The sequence below is a fragment of the Lonchura striata genome, chromosome 6, assembly GCF_050655825.1.
Source record: "Lonchura striata isolate lonStrDom1 chromosome 6, ASM5065582v1, whole genome shotgun sequence".
Taxonomy (NCBI): Eukaryota; Metazoa; Chordata; class Aves; order Passeriformes; family Estrildidae; genus Lonchura; species Lonchura striata.
In genome coordinates, this window is record NC_140708.1 from 24,223,458 (window position 1) to 24,247,630 (window position 24,173).

General features: G+C 42.4%; 2 protein-coding genes across 3 annotated transcripts in view; one reads left to right on the top strand and one right to left on the bottom strand.

Moving 5' to 3' along the window:
• Positions 1 to 24,173, bottom strand: part of ACTA2 (actin alpha 2, smooth muscle) — a 55,442-nt gene that overhangs the window by 19,041 nt on the left and 12,228 nt on the right. For both annotated transcript variants that reach the window (XM_085582517.1, XM_085582518.1), the window contains one exon: positions 16,819 to 16,886. The gene's annotated coding sequence lies outside the window, so the exon portion shown is untranslated. The remainder of the gene's footprint in view (positions 1 to 16,818; positions 16,887 to 24,173) is intronic.
• Positions 5,292 to 19,038, top strand: FAS (Fas cell surface death receptor). Its single transcript, XM_021539881.3, has 9 exons — positions 5,292 to 5,726; positions 12,417 to 12,564; positions 13,127 to 13,261; positions 15,200 to 15,308; positions 15,823 to 15,887; positions 16,239 to 16,322; positions 16,454 to 16,509; positions 16,995 to 17,019; positions 17,842 to 19,038. The coding sequence occupies exons 1-9, from the start codon at positions 5,670 to 5,672 to the stop codon at positions 18,255 to 18,257; spliced, it is 1,095 nt and encodes a 364-aa protein (XP_021395556.3). The 5' UTR covers positions 5,292 to 5,669; the 3' UTR covers positions 18,258 to 19,038.

A 24,173-nucleotide genomic window follows, 5' to 3' on the forward strand; every position in this document is an offset into this window, starting at 1 on the left:
AACATCACTGCATTCCTTCTTGTTATGACCACCTTTAGAGATGCACAGCTATCTAAGAACATCATCTAATTGCTGATGTGAACCACCAACAGAAAACAATCCACTGCATTTTGACAGAAATATAAATCAGTCTGTACTACATACTCAATCCATTTGCTACAGCTCACAAAACCTTACTATGCAGTGGGCTGTATAGCTGAATAAAGAAGATATGACTCACTCCTGTAGCTTCAGCAGCTACCCAGGCCTCTCTTCTGTTTGTGCAAATGTGTGGTAGAAGTGGGGGAGTCGGTGAAGGCATGGAACAGTAATAACTCCCTGGCCTCCAAACTCTTTTCCTACCACAACAGCCCCTCTCTACCAGGATTTAGCTGTTGAGCATCTACCTGAAACACAAGTCCTGCTGACAAGCACAGAACTGTGCCCAGGAGACAAACATCGAGAGTAAGATCACTGCATCCTGTTCTGGCTCTGATGTCACGGCGGATGCCAGGCTGCATCTGAGATGTTAGTGGGAGGGATAAGGCTTTTCACATCACTGTTGTGTCTTCCCCACCCCCAAAGAATTTCAAAGGTTAAGTGATATCAAAAGAAACGAAAACAAGAGCGTTTGGAGTCTCAGCCACAAGACACTGCTTTTATCTAAGTGTGCTAGTCTCACTTGTCAGATGATAACCCAGAAAGAGAAGCATGACAGAGCAAAGCAAAAGAGTGGAGCTGAATTCCAAAGATGTAATATTTCTTGCGATATCAGAAATTATAGCATGCTAAGACCCTTTAAAATATTTCCTTAGCTTCTCCTCCTCACTACCACATTTATTAAAATTTGTTTCCTTTAAAAGTATAAAGAAAACTTCCTTGAAGGGTGGCTCTTTGAGCATCCCTTACTCAACATGGGAAATGAAGCCATCTAGTGCACCTAATAAGGCCATCTTCAGTGCATCTACTTTTATTCACCTTTACCTTTTAACTCCAGATAGTTCTCTGTAGATCTTTCCTCTCTCATCCTTAGCACAAGGACTCAGCCTTGGATTTATCTCACAAATGGAAGAAACAAACAAATTAAATCAGCAGTGATCTATCCAAGCAGTACCTGGAGGGAAAAGGTTTGAACACTTCCTCACTCACCTCTGAAGAACATTTAGAATCCCTAGCACATTATCTCCAAAGCTTTTATAGTTGATCTGTTACACATTTGACAGTTAGCATTTGCAGTACACCAAGCTTTGAAAGTATAAAGCATAATCTTAGTAATAGCATCTTCAAAAAACAACTGAGACCAATTTGCTTGAAAAAAAAGAAAACAAATATCACCAGCCAGTGTCTGAAGCAAAGCTGCCTGCTGCAAGATCTGGATGGATACAGAGTTCTGCAAAACAATTACAACAGATGCATTTACAATCTATCAAGTCACAAAGTCAAATTTTATGTCAGCCCATGTAATATGCAAAATATTCGGTAAATAATGCAGCATATAGAATCTCAGCACTCCCTTGTACAGTGCACACACAGAGGACTGGGACAGGATGGTCCCATGTCTAAAATAAAGTCAATAATCAACCCTAAGACAGAAACACATCTACATTTATGGTAAGGTTATGGTGATTGGCTGTAGGAGCCACCAGGCATCCAGCCAATTTGCTTTTCCAGTCTAAGGAAATGCTCAGTTTGTTTCAAAAATGCCTTTTTGTTTTTGGTTTTTTTTTTTTCCCCTGCTGTGAAGAATGCATTGACGTCATCAAACTGGGTCTGTTGAACAAAAGCATGGATCCAGGGTTGTATCAGGAAGTTAAATTATGATAAAAAGGACACATGTCTGTTTCAATTTTCTTTTAGAATGACAGAGTTTATGAACAGTTCTCCTTTATCACCTTCTCCAGAGGAGAACTGCTAGAGGCCGTGACTTGCTACACTTTTGGTTTCCACCCTGTTTTGTTCTAGGCTGGATTTTGTTTCCATTTTGTTTTTTCTTGCTAGTGTGGGTTTTTTTTCAGATAAACAGTATCATCTATGGCCCACAGGCAAGTCTATCAGATCACTATTACTTCTAAAAGAAATGCACTGCATGCCAGAACACCCTGATCTGTGATGTGATGCAACATCAGGCAACACCCTTACGAAAAAAACCCACAGGGCCTCCATAAACATCTCTGGTCACACCCTTCTTTCACTCTCCTGTGCTGTCATACCAGCTGCTCCACACACAGAACACAGGGTTAGGGCCAACAAAGTGCTTCACTACCACATCAGCTGACAAAGAACCCTTCACTACACCACAGACCCCCAAAATCACTTGGTGATTGCAAGTGGTTTATAGACAAAGGGAGAAGGGCCACCTTCATTTGTCAGAATCTGGCCACACCACACTGCAACAAATAGCCAAGTTACAGTGGGTACAGATCTTCTCTGATCTACAGGACCCTAACGCAAAAGGTGCAGCAAGGTCGCTGTTCCAATGTTTCACAGAAGATCTGGAAAATAATACAACCACCATAAAGCTGTACTGGGCAAGAGCTGATTCTTTAAAGACTGAGGCCACTCTGATAATTTCCCAATAGTGTTAGCTGATGCTTGTGACAAGAGTCACATCACTAAAGAGGTTTGAATCAAAGATGGAGGAGATACCATCGAGCTGCATGAGTAATGGATCATTCACTCTAGTACTTGAACAAAAAGTCAAAAGTAGGTTGGTTGTTCTTGAACATACATGAGAGAGGGGAGAAACAAAACAGGAACGCATAAGAAAACAAAATACAGAAACTGAAACAAAGCAAAAAACAAACCAACAATGGTCTTCTAATGTGTGTTTTAGGTCAAAGGTGAATTTAAGTTTGATGGAACTACTTTGGGTAAGTTATAATATATGATTAATCTAATGGCCTAATCTTAGCACAAAAGAACTGCTAAAGATTACCAATGTGCCAAAAGAAATCTAAAGCAAGTATTTAAAAACAATTTTTAAAATTAAAAATCTATAATAATTTAACAGATAAAAATGCAGTAAAAAGCAAGTCAGATCTTAGGCTTCCTCCCCCATTACCCTCCCTCTGGAATATAAATATGGATTCAATATTCTGAGGTGAGACCAATACAGGGCTCTGAGCCCTCAAGCATGTTTTATTGCACCTTGACAAATTTTTCTTCATCTGGAGAGACTAGCTAAGTTAACCTTCTCAAAAACTTAGCAATCCACAATATCTTAATACATCAACAGAATCAGCTTCTTTAGGTGCAAGCAGCTTTCTGGAGAGGGAAGAAAAGGTTTGATGCCAGTTAAGGTGTGAATAATGATTCCAGCTACTCAAAAACACCAAATGCAAGAATAAGAATACTGTGACCATGTGTGTCCAAGTGTATTTGTGTAGATATAGGACAACAATTACAAGGAGGAAAAAGGAACAACACACACACACACAAATCAAATCATCACAGCAAAAAAAAAAAAAATCACTTTAATATCAGAACCTTACATTTTTAAAGCTGGAATTGTAAAGGAGCAAAAAATGTGTGCTAGCTGTTCCTCGAGTTGCACCCTGCCCCAGTCTGATCCCTGTTCCCACATTAGGCGAGGCACAAGGCCATCTGCTGGCAGAGACATACTGCAGAACCTGCACTGCTGAGCAGGCCCTGCTGACACACAAATTAAGCTTCAGATCTTCAGATGCAGGGTGAGTCAACAATGCCACTTTTACCTGCTGAAAAGAAGTTGCTGCAACACAAGGAACAGAGCAAAGATGAAAATGTTGGCCTTATAGTCCTCACTCAGGATAGTCAAACTGTGTATTTACAGGACAATGGACATATACTAAATGAACCAGCCTAACCTTTTGGAAGTAAAGAACAATGACATCTTTGTGGATAAAAAAGCTGATGTTGGAAGAAAAAATAAGCAGAAAAAAGACGCATGCTTGCCTCATGGACAAAGTAAAGCTACCAATCAAGAGATGCATGGACAAAACAGAGCTACCAATTAAACAATGCGTGACTGTGTAGACCAAGATAAGAATTAAATATAAACAATGTTTAGAAGCACAATAAATGGCTTTTGCTTGATACACATTAAATTGTGCAGCGTCCTTTGTCTTCTTTCCTCATGAAACAACAAAATGTTCTCCAAACGTATTTCTCTTTCTTCGTTATATATATATAAACCTCACACAGCTACAGTTATTAACTACATAAGGTAGGACTTCAAGACACATGCCGACACTGTTGTTTTGACATAAAGATGGTGGCTTCTCAAACATCTCTCAAAGCTCCCTACCTACGGCAAAACTACTCCACCGCAGAGCAGCTACATGCACAGTCATCACACCCTGGGGGCAGGGAGGAGTGCAAAGACTCCAGTGACATCAGCAGAAGGTATGGGACAAATAGTGCAAGAGGCACCCCGAGGTGTCACTGAACCCTGAGCAATGCCTGCTGAGGGCCCACCCACATAAAGTTTTGATCATAGGACAAAACACAATCCCCTCGAGTGATGGATCTGGAAACAATTCTACCAAGTTTTCTGCTGCAGCAATGATCCAGATCTGGACAACATTGCTTGCAGTCCCTACTCCACCCCTACCCGCACGCAAATTTCCGCTAAAATTAGCAGCCTCGCAGACACGCTGATTTGGGTTTGCCCAGTAGGAACGAGAGACGTGTAACCCAGGCACTGCACCCAAGAGAGATGCCTCTCCTTCGTTACATTCCATACTGCCACTGGGAAGGCAAAAAGTGGATTGTTCAAGGGTACTTCAAAGGCAGCATCTCTCAAAGTGTGTCAGCAGTACCTTTCGGTTTATCCGGAAGTGCTTTAAAAGCCTGAGGTATTTAAAACAGTAGCTATTTTTTTGTTGATGGTATGTACTGCAGCTAAGAGCCATACCAGCAGAAAAGCTGAAGGGTTTTTGAAAATCTGAGTCATAAACCACTGAAAAATAGTGTTTAAAATGAAAATGACAGCTCGATTGCAACCATGGTCACCCCAAGGCAATCGAATCATGTCAAAACCTGAAAGATGAAAACACTTATCAGTAACTAACTCCATCATGTCATTTCTAACACTGCAAAGGAGGCCAGACTCGCAGACTCTGAAAGCTTGCAGGAAAAACACAAGAAGTGACTGGAAATAGGTAGAAAACAGAAGTCACGGGCTTGAACAACCTTTCAATAAGACAGCAAAGGGCTGCAGTGAGTTTAGCCTGTTCTGAGTGCCTGCTCCATTCTACCCCTACGAGACTGCCTGCCACAAGCCCGCCCTTGGCAGTACTACAAAAGCAGCACTTCTGCCCTCGCTGGGGAGGCAACAGGAGTCGAATGTCTCATTCCGGCACTAAGGCTGCTGGCTTGGCGAGCTCGGGGCCGTGCCCGGCACTCCCGAGCTGCCGAGCGGGTTCCCGAACAGGCAGTCCCCGGGTCGGCGGAGCGGGAGCTCCGAGCCCTCGCTGCCTGTCAGCGCGGGGCTGAGCGCGGGGCTGTCCCGCCCGTGTCTGCGGCTCTCCCGGCGCCGCAGCCGCTGCCCGGGGCCGATCACCGCGCCCGGGCTGTCCCGGGAGCGCTGCCCGCCCCCACGGCCGGCCCAGCCCCCATCCGAGCCGTGCCGTGCCAACTTGGGAGGAGCCGGCGGCGCAGGGCGCGGGCAGCTCCGGTGCTCCACACGGAAGGTGCCGGACGGCGGCGGCATGGGGACCGTGCGGAACGGCGGCGGCGTGGCCCGAGGGCTGCTTGCCCTGCTCCTCGTAAGTGTCCGCCCGAGCTGGGCCGCGGGCGGGCGGCGGGGCCAGCCCCGGCCGGGCAGCGGGGCGGGCGGGACGGGGAGCGCGGCGCCGCCGGGCCAGGAGCGCCGCCGGGTTTGCTGCTCGCCGCCGGCCGTGACAAACTTGTTACCGGCATTTCTGCCAATTCGTTAGGCCACTTTTAAGTGGAAAAATCCTCACCCTTCCAGTTCAGGCACTTCTGAAGGGTGCTCAGTGAAGTGCGTGCCGTGTAAAGCGGACGGAAGAAAAGGGCGATCGATGCAGGTGGCGGTCGGACCGTGAGCCGTAGGTGGGGGACCCGGGGACAGCTGGCACTGGTCCGCAGCACCCATAGCGGGCGAGGCAGGCGGAGAGAGCCCGCTCTGCCGGCAGGGGAGGTGCGGGACCTGCCCGGGCTAAACCCGGGCTCGCTAGGAGCCGACCTGCGCTGTACCACAGCGGATCCCCACCAGCGAGCCACATAAAAGCAAACACCTGTGGGGAAGGAGTTTGAACCGCTATGACGGTGACCCAGGAGAAGCTAGAGGAATAGTCCAAGCCTGGCGTCAGCGTGCAGCATTTACTGGAAGCAGTAGGGCAGGGCCTTCCCTTCTTGCCTGAGCCATGCCTGTGCACAGAGTGGGTCCCTGCGGCTTTTGAGAGCTTCCGTCTCGTGCCTCCCTCTCATCAGTAAAGTTACCTTGCCAAAGATCCATTTTGAAGAGGACAAGTGAGGCAGTGTGTCAGCGGCCAGCACGGGGATCTCCGCTGGTACAGGTGCGTTGCTGTAGCGGCAGGAAGCTCCAGGGCAGATGCCTGGGCAGGTGCAGGGACGTGCGGATGCCCCGCGCCCAGGTGGAGCTGCCCCGAGGCAGGGTGGAGGGGGATGAGGCGGGCGGCAGAGCCCGGCGCCGGCCTCGGGCGGGGACGCGGAGCGCAGCGCTCCCCCAGCCCCAGTGACCCGCTCCACAGACACCACGCTGGCCTTCCAAGTGTCTTCACAGTGTGGTCTTATTGCTAACAAAAGCAGTTTGTTTTGCAGTTTGTCAGGTTAAAATCAAGTCTTAATGTACAAACCACTCAAATTGTGATCCGATCAACTGCATCGCAGGTAGTCAAATAGTGGAAGTATTTCAGAGAGCTCTATCCGTGCCCCTGCACAAATCATCAGCACATAATTAAATACAAAGAAGGATTCTCATCTGCTGACAGAAGTGTGTATTACCTGTTCCTGTATGGCAGCAGCCAACTAGTGACAGAAATATCAGTGTAGCTCAGTATGTTGGAACTATTCAGAATATATATCTTAAGATTAAAAATACTTTTGTTTGTAACACTGCTCCAGAGAATACATAATTTCTGTTCTTATTTTCCAATTGTTCCCAAATTTCAGTATACCTTAGAAAGACTTCAGCATTCCTACATAATTTCTAGTTCTAAAAAGTTTTTTGTTTTAATTAGCATGTTGCTTATAAAATAGTAAACCTTGCTTATAAAATAGTAAACCTTGTCAGAGTTTGGCCTATTATTTGGTTAAACCAGAACATGAAAACAGCTGGTTGAATGAGACCTCAATTTTGCAAGGAACTCCATGCTGCGCTCAAGTAAAAGATTTAGGGATAGTCATGCAAAAATAGCAATTGTCTATGAAGTTGGAAAACATCTGAGTTCTCCAGGAAGAAAAAGCTACAAAACTACATACCACTGAGAGACACACTTGTCTCAGTTTAGGGACAGATTTTAGGAGAAAATGCTCTGGAATTAACGTTTCCTCTAATGACAAGGGCTCCAATAATCTCTTTTTGCCAGTGGTGAAAGTGGAAAAAAAAAACCCTGTTTATTAACAAAGCAAGATACCCACAAGGCATGGGAAAGAAAAGATAAATTGAACACTATACCCCATGCCCCCAACCCGGCCACGTGGCCAGGAGGAAGGATGGTGGCTGCTCCCTTTGTCTCAGGGAAGGGAAGAAAAAACATCCAGGCAGCAGCTCGGGCAAAAAGTAGATAGGAACCTGTTGAGCTTGTGGCGTTGGTCTGCTCTTTACAGCAGCCGAAACTGTTTTAGTGGGTGGTTTAGTGTCCTTTATTTGCTGGCCTGGGTCTTTCCCACTGCCCCTGTAGGCTCCCTGGACTGCAAGATGAAACAGACCAAGTAGAAAAAACAAACCAAAAAAAACCCAGTGAAAGATCTCTACTGAATTCTGGGGGAAAAGGTGGGGAAAGACAAAAAAGAGTGTCTTGCCTAGGCAAGCAAGGATACAAATCGAGCAAAGGCAGTGAACTAACAGTCTGAGTTGCAGCCCAAAGCATGCCAGAGAGAGAGAGATGAACCGAGCCCACACCCAGCACTCCCAGGCTCCAGCCCAGCCTCCTGGTTCATCCTCAACCATTCCTGGCCACACAGCAGGCCATCAGGGAATAAAGTACCACCATAAAGTCACCTCAAGACAGCTCTCCAAAGGAATAGGCTGGAGAATGAACTGTTATGTAAATATTTTATAATTATGATATGACCCCAGAGCAGGCAGTTTTCTGGAAGTTCAGAAGATAAACCTTTGAAAACAAGGCTCCTGCATTATTGCATTGACCTTTCTTCCTCATATCATGGAAAAGTAATACACACATTTATATTTACATGCATAAATAATCATAAAAAAATGGGATGACCCAAGACTCAAGTGAAAATTATAAGGGTCCCAGTTCTGGAAACATGTCTGTTCATGTTTCCACAGTAACCACCTTTATCTTTGCAGTAACTCACAGAACAAAGAGAAAATCGTAAGAACGCCATTTTGCATCACATGAGGAAAAGGATAAGAGCTGCTAGATTTCTGTTAAGTTCTAATTCATGCTTAGACTCAAAAAAGTGAGGTGAGAGCTGTTAATATCTCTCCCAACTCTCCAAATAGTGTAGTATCTACTCCGTGCTCAGTAGTACAGTACTTCTAAAAAGCAAAACCCAACAAAATAGCCAGTCATACAACTCCCAGCCCCAGTATGTTGTTTCAATTTGCATGAGTCAGCTGAGATATGAAAGAGTAGTGGGTTGAATTTGGACAGTGTGTTTTAAGGTACTGAACAGTCTGGGGCTATTTGCCCTCACAGGCACTAAACACATGCACTTCTCTTGGAATTTAAGAAGCTCAGGGTGCTTCTAGCTGTGGGGAAATACCAACTCCCATTGCTGGGGTTTTAAAAATGGAACTGGATTCTTTTTGTTCTTTTTATAAAAGATTTTAGAATGTGAAATGTTATTTTTAGAGGTTATTTTGGTGCTAACTAAGATTCAGCCTTGGTGGGAGAAAAAAAAAGTCTTGGAGGAAAAATTATACTGGAGGTTTTGGAAGAAGAAATTTCTTGTCATAGGGAAAGAATTGGAGTAGAGAATCCTCTTAAGATTACTCTTGGTGTAAAATTTTTCTTTGAAAAGGCCAGCCTGACAGCGTAAATACAAGGGAGGTTAATTACAGAGAAAAGCATATTAAAATGAAGGTAGTTCTAGCACCTTAACTTCCACGAGGCAAAAAAAAAAGCAAGAAAAATCCCTCCTCCTCCTTTTTTAACACTTAGAAAGCCCCTGATGAGCTCATGCACTTTGGTCCATGTAATAAATGTGGAGTGGAAAAAAAAAAGGCCACATACTGTGACCGTCAATATTCTCATCCACCAGCATTTATAGATTAGAAATGGGAGAAGTGGCTTGCTAAAAATAAAATGTGTTACAAAGACAACAGGCGAAAACAGAGATTTTTTTTTTCTCAGGGTTCACATTGTAAAGTTTTAAAAAGTCCTGTATGCAGATTACATGTTCACACACTTCCAAAGCTGAGATTAGATACCTAGAAGCTGTGTCTTGCAGAAGTTTTTCTGTTGAAATCAATTGAGATGTCATGAATACTTTGACAGAGGAAGAACTGGAGGCCTGAAAATCCCACAATGACATGAGTATTCAAAGAAATTAAAGTTCTAGTCATTTTGCCCTGGAAATGCAGATGAAAACAGGTTTCATAAAAGTGCCCTGTTGGTGAAAGCATTTTGGAGGACTCTGTTGGAATGAAGGAGAGGAAGCAGGTAGAAAACTATTTTCATTTTCCGGGCAATGCAAATGCAGCAAAACCAGAAAATTTGGGCTCATATGATAATTTTCATGGGTTCTGCTAAGGGTAGATGACCCCAGCTGATTGATCTTATTCCCATTGACTGCTTAGTGCAACCTAAGTCTTCAGTTTAGATACGAAAACTATTTTTTTAGGTTGAGAAAGTTAAGAGAGTCTCTGTGAGTCATTCTAGGCTGAAAGCACAACCACTGCTGGAGTGTACGTGTCATAAAAAAGCACCTATCATCCCTGCCTGTATAAAAGTCCCTAAGCTGCTTCCTTTCTGGTATTAGTGTTTACTGCTCAGTGACAACAGAAAAAACAACTAAGGTGTGCACAGGAAGCTAAATGACTATTGACTCTTTTCTGGTTTTTTTTTCCTATGAGACACACCAAAATTTGTAAATAGCAAATTGATTGCTTTTAAGAGGGTGCAAATCCAGGAGGAAAAATGTTTGAAAGAGTTAGGATGATGCTTTGAAAAAAAGTCTTCACAGTTTTATCATTATTCCTTCCACATGAAGATGTTGTAAGACATCCCTACAAGCAGAGCCAATGTAGGTGTTTGGTGCTGCTTAAATGTCAAATTCTGAGAAGTAACCCCCACTTCTTGTAAGTGTACCAGGAAGTTCATCTCCAGGAGCAGAGGTCATCCATCTAAAAATGTTCTGTTTCTGTAGCCTCTCGTGCCAGTATAGCCCATTTGTATAAAAGGATAAACAAGAGGCAGAGAGCTTTGTTGGTGTGAGGGAGCACATATCTCTGCACACACTGTGTTTGCAGGCATTTGGTAAAATAAGCAAGTATTCTGGTTTGAAAGTAAAACCAGTGAGAGACTCTAAGTCAGAAATACAATTTACTGAAAAATGGGAAAAGAGACAAAATATATGCAATGATATAAAAGGAAGACCACTGACAAAGTCAGAATACAACCTGACATCCCTTTGGCCAGCGTGTTGGTAGCAGTCCAAATTGGAGTGGCAGAAGTGGTTTCTGTTTGTGCAGTGCTCTTGTAGAAATGGTGTAGTTGGTCTAGTGGAAAACCCCAGCTGTGTCCTCTTGGAAACCTGTGGGAAGGCTGCTTTTCTGTCTAGAAATTTCAGAATCTGTCTAGAATGCCTAGCTCCTCCCACCTGGGCGGAGCATCTCACAATGGATTATGTAATTCTGAGTCAGGAGGTGTCCTTGATCACCTGTTAAACAGAACTGGTTTTTGGAGAGTGTTATCTTTGAGTCATGTGGTAAGACATTAACAGGAGATAAGGAAAACTGCCCAGAGGGCAACTGCTATACAGGTGGTACTAGAAAACATCTTGCCTCTAGATCTCGGACAGCAAGGTTTTACTAGTATTCGTAATTTAGAAATGTCATTCCTTCTTTGATTATATTCTATTTTCTGCATGACTCTCTGGGCATTTTCTTCATACTACTTTAGGAAAAACCAAACCAGACTGGTCATACATCCCTGACTGTATTTTAATGATTATTTTTTAATTGCACTTTCTAATCCAGTGTTTAGTGAGATAGTTCTCCTAGAAAAAAGGAAAATAAATCACACAAATTTGACACATCCACTTGAAAGCTTCTATGGAGACTTAAATTTTTTAACATCATCACACGGAGATTCAGAGGAGAGAGCACCCTGAAAGCTTTGGCAGCAAAGGAAGAGAGAGCACCAAACAGGGGAAGTGATGGGCTGAGCATTTATAATCAGAGTTCCTCCAGTGCCAATTATGTTCTTTCAGCTGCTGGAGCTTCACCTCCAGTTGCAAAGAAAGGCCTTCTTAATTTCAGTCCAGTAACTAATATTATATACATTTTAAACAGATAGGTGCTAAGGGAATAAAGTTCTTTCCACCTTCTCATTTGACTAGATTATCAAAAGAAGTGGCTACCTGTAGAAGGCAGTGGTCTTAATGGTTGCATCAGTTAGTTAGCAACAAATAACACTTCCTTCGCTTGAGAGCCCAGTTTGATATGCAAAATGTTTTCCCAGTATTTTAATATAAAGGGTATTCTGCATCTAACTGAAATTATGGTCAGCATCCATAGCTCCATTATACAGATATCTCATTTTAGTGCATGCAGAGTAAATATAGAATTCCCCAGAAAATGTTGCAGAGAAGACAAACTATACAAGTTTTATCTTTATCATTCTTCTTCTTCCAAAATATTAAAAACTCATGGTTTGGCCTCTGAGCCACGGTGCTTTATTACTATCATGAAAAGAGGCAGGGCAGGGGCCACTAGTAAAGCTCCACTGCCTAATGACAGAAATAAAAACAAACAAACAAAAAACTCCCAGCACTATGCAATTTAACTTGACAGTTAAACTTGATAGACTTGCAAAAAAATCAAATAAATTGATCTGTTGTAAGCTAATTTAAAAGGAGAATGTCTGTAGTGGTAGGGTTCATGGCTTTAATGTGGGCCCTCACTGTCCATTAAATCTAAAGTAATGAAGAGTTTTAATAAGGAAGTGAATATCAATGTGTTCAATTATAGATTAACACTATTAATATGACTCTGCTAGTTCTAAAGCACATCTACAGTCCTAAACAGTTTTTTTGTTTAATTTTCTGTTCTCTCATAGGTGGGTCTCTTAAGTATTGAAACACAGTGTAAAAATGATACTGAAGCTCTAATAACATCCAATAGGAGGATCATTTCCAGGAGGGATGTTAACTGCAAGGATGATGAATACAATTTAGATAATCAGTGTTGCAAGAAATGTAAAAGTGGTGAGTATGATTGTAAGACTGTGTTGAGAACCCATTAACAGGGAACTTCACAGCATACCCAATTTCTTTGTGCTGGGATACTAAAGTGGCATGAGGTGGTTTCCTGGATGCAGTGCTTCACCCCAGCTGTATATTTTCTTGTTACAGGACATAAGCCACTTCAAATATATTTCTTGAGCTCAATGCACTTCTCACTACAGAGATTAGTTTTCTTATAACCTACTCGTTACAAAAGAGGCAAGAATTAACATACACATATTTGTAAGAGGTTGAAAAACTGAAAACACATGCTTTTGCCTACAGGATTCCATACATTTGTGGGTTTTCCAATTTCTCATGTACAGTTTTGTTTGGTGTGTTCTCCTTCAGTATTAAATTGGAGGAAGAGTGGGGATAATCAAATGTTTTCTATACTACATTCCTGAAGTGCATCCACACATGCACAATGAATATACATTCCATATTTGGAATCAAAAAGTATTAGGGATTAAAAATGAAATTCTGATGTAAGTCTTAGAGCTGGTGGCTTCTCTCTAAATTACTGGGGTTTTTGTCTCTACAGGTTTTGTTAAAAATGTCACCTGCCCAACAGATATTGTCAAACATTGTGCTCCATGTGAGAAAGGAAAGGAATTCATGAATCACCCCAATGACTTGGACAAGTGTTTTAGATGCAAATTGTGTGACAGCAACTTTGGTATGTCTATAGAAATAGCAACTGCAGCAATGACTCTTCTTTTATACAGGATTTCACTGAAAAGTCTCCACAATACTTAATCATGCTTAGCATGTAGAGTCAAAACTTTTAGTGGTAGGACATGAATGAATTTGTGAGAAAGTCGTAAGTTTATCATCCAGTTCCTTTCCATCAAGCACAGCGTAGGAAGAAAAATAAGTTGGTCCATTATTTCTCCATATATCTGCCTTTGCTTAGCCAAAGTTCTTGCAAAGCAGATATTGTACAAACTGGTTAGAGTCAAGGAAGGCAAGTTCTCCCTCTTCACCCTCTGTTTAAAAGAGGGGTGTTGGAAGTAATGATATTTTTTTAGTAGTCTTTCATGTAATTGACAATGTTATTTAAAGTTAATTGTTGTCTTTTGAAAGACACTCATGGTGCTGTGTGGGATGCACATGTGAGACTACAGGGCAAGCCTTCCTGGGACAGGGCAGTGGCCCACCTACCCCAGTATTCTGCATTCAGCCGTGGAGGCAAGAGGTGCTATTTAGAGATAACACAAGCAAACCTGTCTGCTTTCTGTGGTCTGTTCCCTGCAGTCTATCAGCATCCACAGCTGAGGGAAAAGACATTAGAAGATCTATCCTTACCTAGTCATTCAGTGACTCTATTTATGAGCCCTTTGTTCATGAACCTGCTGGGTGACAGCAGAAATTCACTATCTGCTGCATAAATACCCATCACAGATTTTTTTTTTTAATCCATTAAATTTATCTCCTACCAGTTCCACCAGATGTCCTGTAAATCTGCTCTACTCGGATTTAGGGAATGATAATTCTTCATTCCTTATACCCAAAATCAAGTTTAGTGAATGGAGAGAGAGTTCTCAACTCCAATATGGTTGTACTCAGATCACCTGTTGGAATATCAATCTTCAGTGATCTCCCCTTCCTTTAGGATCTCAATATGGATAGAAAACATTCCTCTCATTTGCTACTATAAAAATAATTTTTGTGTGGGTGATGAAATTGGTAAGAGAAAACAATTCAGTATTTTATATGTGTCACAATTCAGTATTTTATATGTGTCACAATTATTAAAACTGAAGGGAGGAAAGAGGTAGTAGGATGGCTAGTCACAATATTCCATGCGCAATAATGTAGTTCACAAGAAGTCAGTAGACTGACAGTAGGCAAGAGGAAAATTACCACTGAAGTTCCATGTGAACCATTCTTATGATCATTCATATCTGCTATTTCCATGAGTTACTTCAGCACTGGTTTCACATTAGAGCTTCATCAAATTTTGAAACATAAAGTAGTTTCAAATTACAGCAGGGCACTGAACACAGTAACTCAAAAGTTTGTTCTATTTCTATGCATATAAAGTAGCTTTCATAGTAGGTAGATACAGTAACTTTTAATGCAGAAGTATTTTTTAATAGATAGAGATAGCATCATCGTACAAAATGAGGATAGGAGAAAATTAATAATTTGTTTTGATTCTTAAGAATAATTAACCTGGATATGTTAGCCAAAAAAGAGAGAGTGGAATTCCTCATCATTGGAGATCTTCAAGAAAAGGTAAAACTTCTTGTCTGTCAGGGAGTGGAAAGAACCCATCTCCATTATAAAGTAGGGAGATTGGCTGTGTGATCTTCTGAGTTTCCTTCTGGCTTTACACTTCTGAATGGGGAAAAAAAGTTGGGATTTGGCTGTTCTGAATGAGTCCTCTTCTGGCGAGAGCTGTATTGTGTGTTGAGTTTTCTGAGCTCTCGTCCAGCAGAGGTCTCTCTGACAGCTCCATCAGCCCAGCTCCTTAGAAAAGCTCTGTGTGTGTTATAAAGTTAAGCCTCACTAGTTCCAGCAGAGGTGGAGCTAGCAGCGATTCTGAGGACAAGACTTTGTGAGCAGAAGCCTGCTTTTTCAAACTAATATACTTTAAGAAATCTATTTTTAGGTTTGGAGGTTGTGAAGAACTGTACTCCAGAAGAGGACACGCAGTGTGGCTGTGCAAAGAACTATTTTTGCAGTCCTGCAGGATGTGACAATTGCATTCAATGTAGCACGTAAGTTCATGCCTTCATCACTACATATGAAATTGCTTATATGCAATCACATTTTTTCCAGCTGGTTTCAAGACGGGCTAAGGTAATCTGTAACCTCAGGGAAAGCATACTAATTTTCCTTTGCACCTGAGCTGACTGAGTTCAGTCAGCTCAATTTGCAGTCATGAAGGCTTTCCAAAGGTGTGCAGAAAAAATTATATATCCACTGAGTCTGTATATGCTTTTAAAAAAGTTGAATAAGGTATCTGAGCTTTCCTGTTGTCTTTGTGTGATTTACTTCTACATTGAAAAATAATTTCATACATTTTCCCACTGCCACAAATTTCCATGCTATTTTCATATCTATTAAATTCCAAACTCCAAGATCAGGAATTTGGAATATGAAACCAGCATATTTGTCAGCAAAATGTGAAATATTTTGCTGTTAAAACATCTTAGAAGATTTTTATTTGCTCTCTCAACAGCTTAAGAGAGAAAAAAATCCCCTAATAATTTGTGTTCATACTTTCTGCAGATGTGAAAGTGGTGTAATTGAAAAACAATGTACTCCAGCTTCAGACACTGTATGCGGAACAAAAGGTACCATTTAAAACGTAGCAAGGTCCAGCACGTGCTGTATTTTGAGAGGCAAATGCAATTTTCCTGTTCTACACACTGGCCATAGTAATTCCTGCCAGTTCAGGGGTTTAGTGCTTCTCTGCCCTCTGCTGACTTCAGAGTATGATTTTCCCTTGATTTTCTCCTGTGCAGGTGTAGGAGCTGTTACCCCTTTTTAGGGACAGCTCATCGTCTTTAACATATTTGGCTTTTGTCATTAGGAAACAACAGGAAGGCTTTTAAAATCGGACACAGTCTTGTTTAAAATTTGGTGTGCTGCTGTATTGCATTTCTTGACTTAACTTTCATGCAAATTTTCCAATGTTCCAACAGAATCAGAAGCATGGTGGATCGTTCCTTTGGTAGTTTTGGTAACTGCAGCTATAGCAGGAATAATAGCTGCAGCAATAATCTATAGTAAGTGATTCCCTACTTCTATTATACTCTGAATGAGGTATTCATATGCTAATTCAAATATAATTTTATATTCTTGGAGTCTCAAGAGAGATATTCTGCCCTAGATTTTAAAAATGCTTATTTTGTTTCAGACAAGAAAAAACAGAAGGGTCTTACAATCAGTGGAATTTACAAACCAGAACCTCACGTAAGTACTGTTGCTTTGATCATAAAAAACTCAGCTTTATGCAAAGAACTTTTTTCATTTAAATTGCACTAGGTCTCCCCAAATATTTGTGTGCTTCTTTTCTATGACATGAATGAAGTAAATTTCACCACAAAGATTCTTTTGGGAGAAGCAAGAGAAACCCTTTGTTACTTCATCAGGATTGTTGGAATGCTTCCTAAGTCACATGATCACAATCAAAACTTCATAAATCATCAGGCCTCCCCAGCCCAGAATATTCCTGTCCCCATGCATAATTCTAGGCATTAGGAGGTGATTCCTCAAACTTACCCAAGTCAAAAGAGGTCTGTCTGTCTGGTCTGACTCTCTCACTCATAAAACAGGAATCATGGAGAAAACTAAAAGGAAATCAAAGAAGTATCATTAAATTTATTTATCCTCTTATATAAACATGATGTTTTACAAAGATTGTTTCTACTTATTTCTTCTTGCTTTTTTTTTTTCAGGAGAATGAACATCTCATATATGCAGGTAAGAGACAAGTAGACAAGTAATTTCTCAAAATTCAGTAGACTGAAAAAACAGATACAGATACAAAAGTCCAAAACTAAAAAAAAAAAAAAAAAAAAAGTGTTTTTGTGTAGACGTTGCCCCTGTCATTCCAGCACAAAAATGAAAAATGAGCACTTGCTAAAGTGCCAGTTCATATAATGCTCATCAAGGCACTTAGTGGCATCTGGAAGTCTTGCCTCAGGAGGAATTTCTGTTGCATAGGGAGCAATTACTCATTGTCTACAAGTGATTTTCAGTTCTGCATGTGGTACAAATGCTAAGAAACAGCAAACTGTGTTTCTATAGCCATGGATATTTATAAGGGAGCAGTCCCACTGTGGGATTGAAGATTGACAAATCTACATTGTGTTTAGGGGAAAATCCACAGGAGTGATACACAACAGGAAAAAATATAAGCTCCCAGACTGTATCACAACAGAAGACCTGTTCTGTTTCATGACCTCTCCCAACACTATTTTGAGAAAAACAGGTACGTGAGAGGTGACCATACTTCCATGATAGAGAATGACAGACTAGGCTACAGAGGGAACTGATACTCTGGTTTAGGTGGCAGAAAGCAAGATAGCTGCAAGCCTAAATCTTTGAAATACCTAGCATCTGGCAGGAAGATGTAAAAACAGACCTGCCAGGTATTGTAAAAAATCACATGTAAACCATACAGAGTCACAAATACTTGAAACTTAATCTGGTTTGGATAGCAATATCAAATGTGAGTGCAGGTGATAAAACCCAGTAAGATAAAAGTGCCAGCTATATTAATTTATATTTTCATGATCCTAGATGCTGACCTGAGCAGACACATTCCTGGTATTGTGGCAGAGATGAGACTCCAAGATGTCAAGAAATTTGTTCGTCACCACCATATATCAGAACCTGCCATAGACCAAAGCATTCAGGATTGTCCTGGCGATACATCTGAACAGAAGATTAGGCTGTTTCAAGCCTGGTATCAAAGTCATGGGATGAAGGGAGCCTATGGAACCCTAATAAGCAGCCTGAGAGAGTTAAAAATGTGTACTGTAGCTGATAAAATTGAGGGAAAACTGAGGGCAGCTATTTCCAGCTCTCAGGAAGGGGGACAGTCTTATAATCCTGACACTGAGCAAAGCAAAATTTGCACTCAAGAGGGTAGAAACTCTTACAGTGAGAGTGCTGAGCAAAGTAAAATCTATACTGCTAATTTGGAAGAGACCTAGCACAGAGGAATTTGAAAATTCTGAATGAGTATTTTTCTAATATAAATAACAGAGTTTTAAAATGGCATTTTCATTGGCAGTTCAATTGAACTACTCAAGTAAGTTATTATATGGAAGGGGAATAATTACAAATTTTGTAGCAATGTCATTCCTCTAAAAAAAGGTTTCAGCCTTTTTTGGTTGTTAAGAACCCAAAGAAGTTTTATGCCTTGTTTCCTAAAAGGTGCAATATAAGACTCTATCTATAGGATTCATCACAAGAGGAAATAAGTTATTATTTGAAGAAAATTAATGGTTTAAATGCATGGTCCTGCATTAAAAGGATGTTCCTCCTTTTTATGAAGGGAAAGCTCTGGTTTTATGAGTCTACAAAGTGTACCAGGAAGAGTACTTGACAAAAGACATTACCTACCATACACCTGATTAATTTGAAGTATAGGTGTTGCTGTGTAGATTCTAGTCTGCTGCAAATACATAGTTTCTATTTTTCATAAAAGCACTTTTGTGTGTATATGGAGTTTTGTATATATAGGCAAGTTTTCTATACAAAAAGCTCCCAGTTCTAGGTGAAAATAATGATCTCTGTTGTTCTCAGCGATGTTTGTAAGCCTCTTCTAATGTTCAAAACCTTCAAAGAAATAGGAGCTGAAGGGTTAGCAGCACAACAGAACCATTATTTCTGGAAGGCAGCTTTCAGAGTGTATGATGCTTTTCTAATGCATAAACTGATACAATGAAGCCATCTTTTTCATTAAAAAAAAACAAACCTGCATAACCTGCATTATACATGACTTCTGTCTTTCTTAGCGTGCAGTATATAGATGCCATGTTTTTACTTAGATTAACAAATCAGAATAAAAGAGATCATTCTCATGAAAAAACACCTTACCTTTCATCACCAAGTGCGGAGAACTCAGCTCCTAAATTCAAAGGACCAGTATAATGCTGGCAGCTTTGCTGTGAGGCCTTTCCCTCTCACACATCTATTTGTGCAAATCTCACAAAGTCTTTCAACAGAAGGGAGAACTTTGCTGGAATGGTTTGATTTTCTAGACTAAAGAGTAAGAAAAATTGCTTTCTTTGTCTCTGTGATCAGTTCCCTAGAGGAAATCTCCAGCCAGTGTCAGGACTCAGCCAAAACAGGAAGAGATACCTGTTCTGGCTCTCGCCTGCCCACCAGTGTGTTGGGCATGTGGGGTAGGGTCCCGTGGCTGCCCCCGACCACAAGACCTGGAAAGGGCAAGGTAAGGCTGGCCATAGGGTGCCAGAGGCTGGCCATCAACCCCTACCAATGCTGGGTGCCCACAGCCATGTGGAGTTCCTCCAAAATGCCACGTAGCTGGAAGTGAGGTGCCTGGGAAGGCAGTACATGGCCTTTGGAAACAGCTAAAATCTGTGCATGGCATCAAGCAGGAGCCTGAAAGGCAGGATGTAGCTTTGAGCTCCTTGCACAGGCTTGACCTGTTAAAGGTCTCAGTGACACAGAGCACGTTTTGCCCAAGCTCAGTGTATGTTGTACAGCTCTTAAGTACCATCCATGCTAAGCACTCAGAAAAACCTTCCACCCCACTTTGAAGCCTCTAATCTAGCTGCATTTTCTAAGTGTCTAATCCACTGCTATATTGCCAAAATCCCCACACGGTGCTGCTTTTTGAAGGGAAACCTTCAGGCTGCTGCAGTCAGATTATTTGACAGCCATGGGCCAAATTGTGGACCTGGGGACTCATTAACACCTGTGAATGGCCTGTGTCTTTGCTATCTGCACAGCTCTGACACACTGTGACGATGTGTTGCTCCTTGTCCTGTTTTGGCCAGGGTCCACATTCCGAAGAGAATATATCTGCCTTTCAGAAAAGCAGCACAGCAGGGGTGTCTTTTATCTGATGCAGTTGTGTAGAAGCACAGCCAAGACAGGAAGGAAGGAGAGCTCCATGCTCTCACATGCCCTGGTAGATAGGCTGCTGCCTATACCATGTCCCCTCCAGGAAGGCATGAATGTAGCTTAAAGCTGTGTTGGCAGATGCTTGACTTCAACTTTTCCTTCCCTTGGCTTCTGGCTTTGTCTCTCCAAGTGAAGCATCTGACCTGGAGAAATGAAGGTGGTACACCTTTCAGGGCTTTCTCCCAGTGGAGCTTGGAACTGACCAATCTTGAAATGGAGCCACCAAATCTCATAAATTTCTGACAGTGAAATAAAATTATAATTTTTCTTTTATCACACTGGAATTCCCCAACCTCAGTATAAAAAGGATGGTTTAAAAAAAGTCCCTGAGCAATGAGTCACATTTCTATAGGAGAGGCCTGCAGGGCTCAGCTCAGACTGCCATTAACTCTGGTGGTTAGCATACATCATAATTTTTTGTTCTTAACTGTAACACTGTGCATCAAATAGGAGGATTTATTATATTGTGCAGTTACTTTTCCAAAGGAGTCTGTATGTGTCTGCATTACAGTCAGCAGTGCAGAGTAGAGCTGGATCAAGCTTTTTGCAAGTAATTGCACCAGGCACTGAAAGTGATTTAGTTCTGCTGACCTGCAGTAACATATCCAGATTTCCATTGCCTCCTGCTTCTGACAATTTTCAAACTAGGGCTGCATAAGAAAAAAACTGAAGCCCTAACTCCCCTGTTTTATGGAAACACAGCATCAGAAAAGCAAGTGAAAGCTGAAACAGAAACTTGCCAGGGAATGACTTGTCACGTTTTGAAAAGCAGATTAAAAAAGAAAAGTTCTCTCTTCAGGAAGCCAAAACTTTGCAAAATAATACCACGTGTCATGCAAATAGTACACCCAAAACAATTGTTATTTTTAAATAACTACAATAGAAGAACAGGAACATAGAAAAAAGGCCAGAGGAATGATCTTACTCAAGTTCCCTGCAAATTGAAAGTGACCATGTGTGAGATGTTTGTTCAGAAATTCCAAGGGCTGTTTTGCTGTGCACACCCTCACCAGCTGCTCATCCATGCTGCAAAATGCAGTGCAGTTACAGCTGCTCTGCAAGCAAACCAAACACTGAAGATGACAGAAACAAAATCAATAATGCATTGTGGTATCAGAAGAACACAGGAATGGTTGACAACAGTTCCAGTATACAGGACTGCTGCAATATGAAATAAATTATTTTCTAAGTTATTCTGCAGGCTGCCAGTTCTTGAAAAGACGTAGCTAAGAAATTAAGTGCTCAGTATAAGGAGTCTGAAATGTTTCTGCACAGATAGCATGACAAGCATATTGAAGTGTGAGATCTCAGGCTTATTTCCTGTATGAAGGAGAGAAAAGGAAAACAATACCAACAAATTCCTGAGAAGAATAAAAGAGTATTGGGAAAAGCCTTGGAGATAGGCAGTTTTCCTGTTTTGAGGGAAGATACAACCTCAAAACTCACATCCCTCTCTTACTGTTTGTCAATACTTTGATTCTGGACATCAAAGGGAAGCTTGCATTTCTGCTATCCCACTGCTAGCAAGAGCAGAAATACTCACCATGTGGATCTAGCCTCTAGCACAGAGCTGTGGTTGAGAATTATGAGGGATGTGGGAGCAACCACAAAACAACATACAGTAAGTGTTTTCTCAAGCGCTTTTCAGTGGTTTTAGTTGAAATTCCCTACCAAACTGAAAGCAAGATTTTTAAAGCTTTCAGAGTGCTAGAGAGCCCTTTCCCTCACTTTACACAATGGTCTCTTGCTCCCTCAATAAACCAGCAGCTGTGATAAACTGCAATGTATACTCAACCTAGAGGGGAATCAGCAAAAAATGTCTGTGACCAAAGGGATGTTGGAAAAATAGGTCCTGAACAAATACACGGGAGGAGTAAGTGACAAAAAGCATTGGCAGGAGGAAACCAAAGGCACAAACCTTGGAGAGACAGCACTAAGCATCCCACACCTCCGGGGCGTGCAGAACACGGAGACCACTGACCCTGCCTCCCATACACCTTCCCACAGTGATGTCCATATGGCTGTCTGGCTGTAGGACAGGACAGATCTACCTTTATGTGTGTCTTTGGGATGTGAACAAGAAACTGGTGAAACAGAAGTACCCAGTTTCATTTTCTGCATATTTATCCTACAGTCAGTGATGGGATTGATACATTCTCCAGATTATCAGTATTGGAAGGGTTATGTTTCTTGGTCCTTTCCTAGTCCTTCCTTAAAACAACATGAAGATCCCTCTCCAGACATCTCTGGGATAGCTGAACTGCAGGGAACATTTTATGATACTCCTCAAATTGCTGTGCAGCACAGCGAGGCCCCTGGCACGCCACTCTCTGTCCCTGTTGGGGCTGGCTGTGCCCGGCACCTGGCTCTGCTGGGTGGGGACCATGGCTGTGACTGCAGCCCATGGGAAGGATGGCCATGATCTGGGCTGTCTCAAAGGGACCTGAGGTTCCAGGTCTGTGTCTAAGATACGAGAACACCTATTCCTGTACTTTGAGGGAGTGGAGCAGCAAGAGTTTATCCAAGAATGAATAGTGATCACTAAATAACTCAATATTTTTAAACTTCCCAGTCACATCTCTTCAGACTGAAGCTCCTTTGAACTGTTTAAGCAGCCACGCCGGGCAGCGGGGGTTGTTTGGGGCCGTCCTTGCCTGTCCCCGCGGGCAGGTGGCAGCCTGTGTCCGCGCTGTCCCACGCGTGTCCCCGGGCTGGCCCGGGGGGCCGGGGCTGCCTGGGGCGCTGCCGCCCCCGCTGCGGGGAGCACGCGGTGACACGCGGTGACACGCGGTGACACGCGGTGACACGCGGTGCGCGGTGACACGCGGTGACACGCGGTGACACACGGTGACACGCGGTGACACGCGGTGACACGCGGTGACACGCGGTGACACGCGGTGACACGCGGTGCGCGGTGACACGCGGTGACACGCGGTGACACGCGGTGACACGCGGTGACACGCGGTGACAGCCCCGGCCGTTCGGCTCCCGCGGCTTGGCGAGCCCGCGCACGAAGCGAGCCGCGGGCGGGCTTGGCGAGGGCACGGAGCCTCTCCGGCAGAGCTGAGCCTGACACTGCGCTGAGCCCTGGTTTTGCATGAGATCCCCCGAATCGTGTTCCACAAGACCTAAAATGACACCTACAATGTCAGGAAAACCCTGTGACACTGCCCAGGTGCGAGGATGAGCAGAGCCGGGCTCCCTTGGAGCAGCCCTGGGATCAGGCGGCTCCAGGAGCTCTCACGCTGCGCTGAGCACGGCAGATCGCTTGGCACCGCTAGTTTTAAACTTCATACCACATGGAAAAACGCTGTCACAGCAACACATCCCGGCTGCAAACTGAGCTCTCTGAAATCTGCAATTGGCACTGCGACTGAAGTACGTGCTGCAGTACCTGTGCCAACAGGAATGTGCGTTGTCTTAAAAAATATTCACTAATAAATTAAATCAGTTGAGACTTAGACATTCCCTTGGATTCTAACTTACACAACTGCCAAAATACAATCAAATGTAGGTGTTAGTAATGCTTGTGAAAGCCTAGGGAAAACAGGATGTGTGTCCTAAAGTTTGGACTTCTGAAGGGTAGTTTTTCTATCACCATAGTCAAGTGAAAAAGCAACTGGTAAAGCTGTGGGAGGAGGAGTGGGTGGTAATAGTTTAGAGGCTTTTTGGAGGAACTGGCTTATGAATAATACCCTTAATTACTGCAACATGCTATTGTAAATGGTCTTGTCTTCTTTCTTTTCCAGGCTCATAAGTTAGCCTATCATTTTAAACAACTCTACATTAAATGCAGTCTTGACTTCTGTTCTAGCTACAGAAATGTTGAGAATAACCACCTCATGAAGTTTGTTGCCAAGATTTTTTTAATCTTACAATATCTATGGCTTTTGCTTCTATCAGAAAAACTGGAACAACTATGAGTTCTTGAAAATATATCATCCTGTACCAGGAGACATCAGACAGAGGTTGCG

Coding starts and splice junctions, on each gene's coding strand:
- FAS (XM_021539881.3), top strand. CDS start 5,670: ATGGGGACCGTGCGGAACGGCGGCGGCGTGGCCCGAGGGCTGCTTGCC. Junction 15,309..15,822: donor AATTGCATTCAATGTAGCAC/GTAAGTTCATGC, acceptor TACTTTCTGCAG/ATGTGAAAGTGGTGTAATTG. Junction 17,020..17,841: donor TGAACATCTCATATATGCAG/GTAAGAGACAAG, acceptor TCATGATCCTAG/ATGCTGACCTGAGCAGACAC.